Source organism: Beta vulgaris, chromosome 5 (assembly GCF_026745355.1).
Source record: "Beta vulgaris subsp. vulgaris cultivar EL10 chromosome 5, EL10.2, whole genome shotgun sequence".
In the NCBI taxonomy this organism is placed as follows: Eukaryota; Viridiplantae; Streptophyta; class Magnoliopsida; order Caryophyllales; family Amaranthaceae; genus Beta; species Beta vulgaris.
In genome coordinates, this window is record NC_079206.1 from 3,522,590 (window position 1) to 3,532,542 (window position 9,953).

The 9,953-nt window shown below is 34.0% G+C and overlaps 1 protein-coding gene across 2 annotated transcripts; it reads right to left on the reverse strand.

Annotated features, from left to right (window-relative positions):
- Window positions 1-1,000: 1,000 nt before the first annotated feature.
- Window positions 1,001-5,339, reverse strand: LOC104892245 (heavy metal-associated isoprenylated plant protein 39). Of its 2 annotated transcripts, none has more exons than XM_048645176.2 (3): window positions 5,294-5,339; window positions 2,541-2,616; window positions 1,001-1,624 (listed from the first exon to the last, which is right to left on the reverse strand). In XM_048645176.2, the coding sequence occupies exons 2-3, from the start codon at window positions 2,563-2,565 to the stop codon at window positions 1,299-1,301; spliced, it is 351 nt and encodes a 116-aa protein (XP_048501133.1). In that variant the 5' UTR covers window positions 2,566-2,616; window positions 5,294-5,339; the 3' UTR covers window positions 1,001-1,298. The 2 variants fall into 2 exon arrangements, with proteins under 2 accessions (XP_048501133.1, XP_010676417.2); XM_010678115.4 differs by lacking the exon at window positions 5,294-5,339 and adding an exon at window positions 3,040-3,546.
- Window positions 5,340-9,953: the final 4,614 nt, after the last annotated feature.

Sequence of the window (9,953 nt, forward strand, 5' to 3'; positions counted from 1 at the left end):
GGAAACTCCGAGGCTTCGCACCAACCATGTTGAATCTCTTTAGCACCTTCTTTACATACTCCTCATGAGACAACCTCCACACACCCGCCGATTTATCTCTCAAAATTCTCATGCCAAGTATTTTCTTTAATTTGCCTCACCCAAGTCTTTCATCTCAAACTTCTTTGACAACTTCTCCTTTAACTTGTTCACATGATCCATGCTAGAACTCGCAACAAGCATATCATCAACATAGAGTTGTCAATAGATACAACCATTTGCGTACCTTTTAAATTAAAGTAGCAACAACGATCTCCATCTAATCTCACAAAACCATTTACTAGCATGAACATGTCAAACTTCTTGTACCATTGCGTTGAAGCTCATTTCAACCTATATAAGATCTTTATGAGCTTTCCCACCAAGTCCTCTTTACCCAGAACTTGAAACCCTTCTGGTTGCTTCATGTAGAGATCTTATTCCAAATCCCCATGTAAAAACGTCGTTTTCACATACATTTGCTCGATAAAAAGATTTTCGGAAGCCACTATTGCCAACAAGATTCTAAGAGTAGTTAACTTCACAACCGGAGCAAAAATAACTTGATAATCAACCCCTTCTTTTTGTGAAAACTCCTTTACCATAAGCCTTGCCTTGAAAAGGATAGTGCCACCCGGATCATCCTTCTTTCGAAAGATCCACTTATTCAATAGTGTTCTCTTTTCCTTGGGTAGTTCACACAACACCCAAGTCTTGTTCTTCACTAATGAGTCCATCTCATCTTCAATGGTATGCTCCCACTCAGATGATTTACTAGACTTTATTGCTTCACCATAGTACTCCGGTTCACCCGCATCGGTCAACAACAAGTAGTGGAATGAGGGAGAATATCGATTCAATTGCTTGATAGACCTTGAAGATCTTCTCACTTGAGGAGTGGAGCTAGCTTGTTGCAAAGTAAGCTAAGTGTTTACAACAAAAATAAAGAGTAAGATAAGCATATTCTAATAAAACATAAGTGAATCAACCAAAGGATTAATTTATAAATCACGTTTAGTTCAAATAGAAAGTTTCAAACCCTCGATAGATGTGGTTACAATTTGAAGGCCAAAATAAATTTGGTCATCTTTTACATTCTCCTCCATATCTTTACCACATAATTTGCCTATAATCCCGTATGTAATTACAACAAATGACCCAAAACATCCTCAATATTTTTAATTACATGGCCATTTTACACCTTATGGGAATCCACATGCTAAAATTTTTACTCTTTCATTGAAATTTTATCCATCCTTTTTCTCTCATTTATTTTTTGATTAGCAAATACGACAATTATTATTAGGGTTCTCATCTAGAGTTTGATAACAATAGTACATTGGTGGATTATGTGCCCTATAAAGCCTGATAAGCTCAGCAATTTGCTCCTTATCATCCTTTTTGTCATCCTTTTTATCATCCTTCTTCTCATCCTTCTTTTCGTCTTTTTTCTCATCCTTCTTCTCCTCCTTTTTTGGGGGCGGCCCCACTGTTACTATTTGTGCATTCCATTGTTTCTTTAACTTGTTTACGACGGCAACTGGATCAACTTCTCCAATTATTGTCATTTTACTTTCCTTCATGTCCACTTCCAATACATTTATACCTGCATCAAAAATTAATTTACCAAGCACTTAAATTTTCGTATAGCATTAGGTAATGGTCTACAATAGATGAAAACCATTTCAAAGAGGGATTTCCCAAATCTCCTCTTCTACAAGAAACTTTAAATTTACCTACCTATAAAAATAATACGTTTTGCCTTATTTTACTCCTTATTTTACTTCGTTTTTATCTAATTTATTGCTATACAAAGAGACGAGGATGATATATACAGAAATCAAAAACAAAAAAGTTTGACATTTAAATAAATTGACAACGTATTGACTGATGTATATCAAATTAAGGGATCAAATCATGGTGGAACATAAATAGATAGAATATTCTCTTAGTAATCAACCACATTTGCAACTAGTGTCGTTCTTAATCCTAATTTTTTTCATCACCAAAAAGATTATTCTCTCCATGCACAAATAATTATTTTCCCTTTACCTTTTACTTTTACGTCAAATGTGTAAATTTTTTACCCCAATCTTTCACCAATATGGCTAGCAAACAATATGATCTAGTCTTCACTAGATTCAACCTAGCTAATATGTATCTTTAATATATTGATCTTAGAACTTGCTTATTAATTTATAACCAAAGTCATAAATATTTAAAGTTGTGCATCAAAAAATCATTCTACGTTATATCGTCTTCTCAAAAACATATAACTCTTATCGATCACCATCTTAAAACAGCTGAAGTGATCATTATAATGAATTCTCTTAATATATTTAACCTTACCAAGAGAAAGGAACAACAACAAAAATCACATAGTATTCCCAAACAAATTATCTACGTCGGTATCGTAGGAAAAAGCAAATACTAAAAAGAGCACCCACATGTTTGGAAAGAAAAAAAAAAAATAGTGGTAAAAGAGACAAGGGATATAAAGAAAAAACACAAAAGCCACCAACCTGCAAGGGACGAGACTGCTTTCATGGCCTTTCTCTTGTCTTTGTCATCATGGATGTTCAATTTCACCACCACTTTCTACACAAACAAGACAATAACCATTAAAATGACCATTTAATTTGCTTATTTTTTGTTTAATTATAAACTCTTTCATGTAATTCATCAAAAAGAAACTAAGCCTCAAGTTTTATATGTTGTCTTGGTTAGAGATAATTCCAGTAATTAAACATTCCAAATACTGGGTTTAGTTCAGCTATATATCTTACGTATGAGGTATAGCTTACATATTGAGCTTATTATCCTTGCACCTTAATTAAGCATTTATATGTATATATATAGAAGAATAGATTGGTATTTTACGCAAGTTTATCAATATGATATGAAGAAAACTCTGATTAGAAACTTTCAACTATCTAACTGAAAACAACAACATATAATAGTAAGAAACAATAAATGATCCAATCAACTTAATTAAAGCAAAAAAATTAGAGTATAACTTACCTTAATTTCCATGGAATTTCTCTGAAAATCACAGTTTAATTTGATGACTAGGAAGAGTTTAAGAAAAGCAAAGGGGTGATATCACGAAAGAGATGACTATGAAAGAATGATATTGTTTAACACATATTGTGTAGGAGAAGTTGATGACTTATAACTTATAAGAGGTGAGATGACTTTGAATTTTCCACAATAGAAAAATCCATACAATTTCCTTGAGACTATAAGATCTATAAAAACAAAAATGTACCACTCAAAGTTTATTTCTTTTGCATGGTTCACAAATTTTTTGAAAAAACTGCGTCAACGCGGTATATTTTTGGTGTGCTATTACGTCGAAATTGCCTTTAGAACATATGTTGATATGTATGACTTAGACATACATAGAAAGATAGAGACTAATCAAATTCAGATAAATATTGTATTAATATATGGTAATTAATAATGTGGCTATGATTTGTTTTATTTAACGACTCATTGATTAGTTTGACTGACGTAATATATAGAACGTTTACTTAGCTTGCGTATTGAAATTTATGGTCTTCGTGATACTTTGAAGTCCACTTCAAATAATATTCTTTTTTCCTTTTTTTTTTCTTTTTCTTTCGAGTGAAGATGATCTATGAAATTTGAGTATTATTATCAAAATAAATAATAATTTTTTTCACAAATTTACATACAAATTCATTATCATTACCATTATTTATAATCGATTACTAAACGGGTCGTAAAAATTCAAGATGTACATCTACAATTTAAAATTGAGGTGGAAGAGGTTATATTATAATAGCATATAATAAGAAATACTAGAAATAGGTCCGCCAATGTTATCCTTATATCTCGGATTTAGACATGCTTGTTAATACAGTAGTTATATTATTTTTTTACGACAAGATCAGTTAAATTTAGCACCACAAATGTAAACATCATGGCTCGTGAATGTTAGGATCTTTGTCACTGCCTACTTCACCGATTCAAAACTTTCACTTTATATCATTTTTTTAGTCACGTTTAGTCTCAACATCAAAAATTTTAGCTAGTAGCCAAAATACGAACTACTTAACTTGGTGCAACACGTATCATTAATAATACTGGTGATAGATTATTTTGCTAGCAAAGGGGAATTTCGACTATTTTGATATATTATTTTTCCTTTCCCTCTCCCGGTTATTTTTCAATCCTATTTTTCCATCTAACTAAAATTAAAGGTTAGTCGTGACTTCTTCTTCTTGGGAAAAAAAAAGGTGCGAAAAATGGAAAAAGAACAATAAAAATAATCAAGATATTCCGTCACCAACCAAAAAACTTACCTTCGGTATCATTAATGATACGCGTTGCACCAAGTCCAATAGTTTGTGATATTTTGACTATTAATCAAAGTTTGTGGTGCTAATGTCCTAAGTGCACTCAAGTCATAGTTAGAAATATTAAGGCTAATTACATTTGAAATTATAGTATGTACGTCTAATCTATAGTAGTACTAATTTCTTTTTTAATCTAAAATATATACTGCCTCTGTTTTTATTTAGTTGCAACAATTTCTACTTTTAGGTGTTTTTTATTAGTTGCAACATTTCCCTTTTTAGAAAAGCTTTTGGGATAATTTGACTATATTACCCTTACTTCACCTACTCTTTCCCCATTTAATTATAGTACTAGTAGCAGGGGCAAGTGGGTCAATTATACTCTCTTTTTCATTTCTTAAAGTTTGTGCAAAAAGGTTAATGTTGCAACTAAATAAAAACAGAGGTAGTATGACACAATTAATGAAGACAGAACACAACCAATTTACCTGTCACAAATATTTGAATAGGAGGTAATTTAAATAAGTGAATGTAAAGTTTTCCATTAATTTCTTATTGTCAAATGTTTAGACTTTCAGTACATTAGAAGGAGAGAAATTATGCCTTCGTGGCTCATATGGATCAAAAAAAAAAAAAAAAGGAGAGAAATTATTTGGCTTTAATAGGTTCTACATAATGAAGCAGCAGGATATACTAGTATCTAAGAGTACCTTGATCTTGCACTAATACTATATTAGTATCTTCACTTATTCTTATGCTCGAGCTTTCTTCTAATCAACCAATTAGTAACTTATCACATGAACTTAATCATGAATTTAAACATGAATAACTTATTATGAGCATAATATTTTTGAGTAAGAAACATGAAAATATTTTTCTTAACCCAAAGATAGAAAGTTGGAACTTGAATAAGAAACGTAAAACTAGAATAGATTAAGAAGAGAAGGAAGAACCTTGAAGCAAGAGAAGTATGAATTCTTCAAAATTTTTGTGTGGAAAAGATGACTTAAGGTATGCGGTATTTATAGGAGTAGAATAGGTAGTACTTAATTTCAAAAATTAAATAGTCTGAGACCTTCACCATAAATTAGGAGATTAAACCAAGATTTATAACCTCCATCATAAATTTAGAAGTTTTAGAAAACAAAACCCCTTCCCCATTTAGTACAATCCCGTCAAAATAAATGGCTCAAAAAAAATTTTTTTTTGCAAAATTCATTTTCGAACTTTTAAAAAAAAAACTTATTTAATAAATTTTTGACTAGGATTTAAAAACAAAGCTTAACAAATCCAATTTTGGTGCAAAATAAATTAAAAACAAGTAAAATTACTAAAATACCCTTTGTTTAAGATATTTATTTTATAAAATAAATATTCTAATTACTTGAATAAATATATGGAGTATTAAAGTCTAACCCCCCCTACTTAAGACAAAAAGTTATAATCGATCACTTTCCAAAAACAGATTAAATTTCAAAATTACAGTTTCTGACTCAAATGCTCGTGTCTAGAATGCATATAATGACTCAAAAATATGTTAAAATGCAATAAGTATGGTGAAAGCGCAAAACTCTATAGCATTCTACCGCCTTAAAAGGAGTTACGACCCTGTAACTCGACAACTAACCTCGGAAAACAACGTCGGATATTTCTGTGCATATCCGCTTCAACTTCCCATACATGTTGCTTCCTCATTCTGATGGTTTTACCATAATACTTTGACTATCTTACATCCTTAGTCCGAGTACTTCTAACTTTACTATCAAGGATTCTTACAAGTCTTTCCTCGAAAGTCAGACTATCATCTAACTCAATGGTCTCAGGATGCAGCACATGGAACACATTCGGAATATACTTCCTTAACTGAGATATATGGAAAACATAGTGGACTCGACTTAATCCATTTGGCAAATCCAACTGATATGCCACTTTCCGATCTTCTTTAACACCTTATATGGCCCGATATACTTTGGGCTTAACTTTCCCCTCTTTTCAAATCGCATCACCCCTTTCATTGGAGATATTTACAACAATACCTTCTCTCCAACCTAAAACTCTTCATCCCTGCGTTTCAGCATAACTCTACTGCCAATCTTGAGTTGCCTTCATCTTTTCTAGAATCACTTTCACTTACTTCGCCGTCTCTTCAAGAAACTCGGGTCCAAACACCACCATTTCACTAATATCATTCCAGCAACTAGACTTCTACACTTTCGACCATATAAAGCCTCAAACGGAGCCATATGAATACTTGCATGATGACAGTTGTTGTAGGAAAATTCTATCAAATCCATGAAATCTTTCCACGAACCCTAATACTCCATAACATAAGATCGCGACATATCTTCTAAAGTCTGAATCTTCTCTGTTTTCCATCGTAGCGGATGAAAAGTGTACTCATTAACAAATTAGTACCCAAAGCCTTCTGCAAACTCTGCAAAAGTTGACAAGAATCGCGAATCCCGATCTGAAACAATGTCCTTAGGCACACTATGATATTTCACCACCCACTTCACATATGCTTTAGCCAATTGATCCATCGACCAAGTACTCTTCATAGGTATGAAAGTTGCGGATTTAGTTAAACGATTTACCACCACCCAAATCGTATCATTTTCAGCCTTAGTCCTTGTTTATGCAAACACAAAATTCATTGATATAGAATCCCATTTCCAACTCGGAATATCCAAAGACTGAACCTTCCCTTGTGGCCTCTTGTGCTCAAACTTGACCTTTTGCACGAACTCTGTTACCTCTCGCTTCATGTTTAGCCACCAGAACGTTTGCTTTATCATGTCCTTATACTACTTATCACCACCTGGGTGTATAGAATAAGGTGAGCTATTATGAGCTTCTTTCATTAATTTCCACTTCAACTTTTCTTTATTACTCGGTATACACCACCTCCCCTTGAACTGGATACTTCGATCATCAGCTATATGGAAATCATATACCTGATCATCCTGGATCTTCTTGATCTTTTCTAACTTTTCATCCTTTGATTGACCCTCCCTAATCTCATATATCATAGATCGAGGGTTGAACTGGCAAAGAACCCAATAATTCTTGAACTCCTCCTTCTTCTAGTACTCCAATGACAGTTTTTGAAACTCGACACATAACTGACTCGGCAGCACCATTGCATTAACTGAATAACTCGACTTTCAACTCAATGCATCGCAACAACATTAGCTTTCCCTTCATGATACTGGATCTCCAAATCATAATCTTTGATCAACTCCAGCCATCTCCTTTATCTCATGTTCAACTCCTTTTGAGTGAAAATATACTTTAAGCTCTTATGATCCGTGTACAACTTACATGTTGCCCCATACAAGTAGTGTCGCCATATCTTCAAAGCAAACACTACTGCAACTAATTCAAGATCATGGGTTGGATAATTCACCTCATATGGTTTTAATGGCCTAGAAGCATAAGCGATGACCTTCCTGTTCTGCATCAATACACACCCTAATCCAAATTTTGAAGCATCACTATAACATCATATTGCTGACTCTAATCAGGTAGAGCATAAACAGGTGTTGTAGTCAACCTTTCCTTCAACGCCAAAAAAGCTTCCTCACACTCTGGAGTCCAGAAAAACTTACATTCTTTCCTCATCAAGCTAGCCATTGGTCTCGAGATCTTCGAGAAATCCTTCGAATCTTCGATAGTTCCAGCTAACCTAAGAAAACTCCTTATATCAGACACCGTATTCAGTGTTGGCCACTCACACGCTGCTTGAATCTTAACAGGTTCCATCGAACTCCTTCGTTTAAGATAACATGTCCTAAAAATGGAACCTCATCCAACCAAAACTCACACTTAGAGAGCCTTGCGTACAACCTATTCTCTCTCAGGGTGGATAAAACTTCCCTCAAATGCAACTCATGACTGCTCATATCCTTCGAATTATTAAAATATCATCGTTTAAGATAACACTGGATACTACTTAAATGGATCTTTTCCACTAAAAATAAATGAATGAGATGCTCCAGAATCGAATAACACTTTAATTTGACAGACAGAGAATTAATGAAAAAGGTTTCAACTACTACGTCAGAAACATACCCAGCCTCACGACGGTTCATGATGAAAACTCTACCTTTAGACTGATTCCACATCCCTGGTTTGACAATAGCATTGAAACAAGCTAACTTATGTTTATCATTCTAAGGGGTCATACTACTCGGGTCATGTTTGACTGCAGGTTCTCCACCAGCTTTTCTAAAGCACTCATAGTCCTGCTGCCCCAAATTCTGACAATAATGGACTAGACTCAAAAACATATTTGGATCTTGACTTGGACGCAAATTATCGAGTTCAAAAAAAATTTGGACTGTATTTGGATTTGGCAAAGTCCAATCCACTTACACCCCTAGTCATTTTTAAATAAAATTCACTGATACGAATTAAGGTATTATTATTATAAAATGTTTCAAAAGATAATATTCCAACTTTATTTTTTAAAAAAAAGACTATAATTCATAAGGGTTATGCTATATGCAGCCCTAAGGGTTCCATATAAGTGTAATATCTCGAAAATTTAAACTTGCTTAAATTATATAATAATAATTACTGGCTAAATTTTTTCTTTAATCATAAGTTATGATCGAAATTTTTTTACTCTATATCCACGTAATGATAATTAATTGGTTAAATAAATATATGTAGCAAATAATAACAAGTTATGTTAGATTAAATAATAACATTAGTTAAAGTAAGAAAACAAACAAACAAATTAATTACTACACAAAATGATGGCATAAAAAGAAAAAGAAAAAAGGAAAAGAAAACAAGAAAAGAGAAGAGAAGAAAAAAGAAAAAGAAAAAGAGGAAAAAAAATCAAAACATAAACAGTTTCGCCCTATCTCCATTTTTTTCTTCACAAAACAACCCAACAATGGAGTTTTAATTCTAACATACAATTTTTATGCACAATAAAACTCAACTTCAATTAAAAAACCCCAATTCAAATCAAACCCACCCAAAAATCCAATTATTCATCAAATTCAATCAACCCAATTTACATAAATTAAACCCCAACAATGGCTATAAATAGCCATGGTTGCTCCCCCATTATCACCCAGTCACAATCTTAAACACTCACCGGAAAGCGTCACCAAAAACGCCCCCCAAGCCTCTGTTTGTTTTTTTTTTTTTGCAACCCCTCTCTCTCCTCTGTTTTAAATCAGCCACCACCACCCACGCACCACCCTCGTACCACCGCAGCGCCGCCTTCTGTGCGCCACTACCACACCACCTCACCACCGCCTTCTCCCTCCTCTCGCCTACACTTTCTCTCGCTCGCCGCGCCCCTTCTTATTCTTCTCTCTCTCGCGCCCCAACTCTCTCTCTCTTGTGTTTCCCTCTCTCTCCTCCTTGCGCCGACGAGCCACCCCCAGAACCTCCGGATTCCTCGACGCCTCGTCACTGCTGCCGGAGTCCACCACGACGCCAAACTCCCTTTTCCTCCCTCTCCTGTTTTCATGACTGCTCAGTTGAGCAGAGATTAAAGGGAAAGGATATTACAGCCTCTTCTTACTTTCAAGGTTATTAAGCAGGAATCGAGATAACATCTATTGCTATCTATTGCTAACACCCACGATCCCC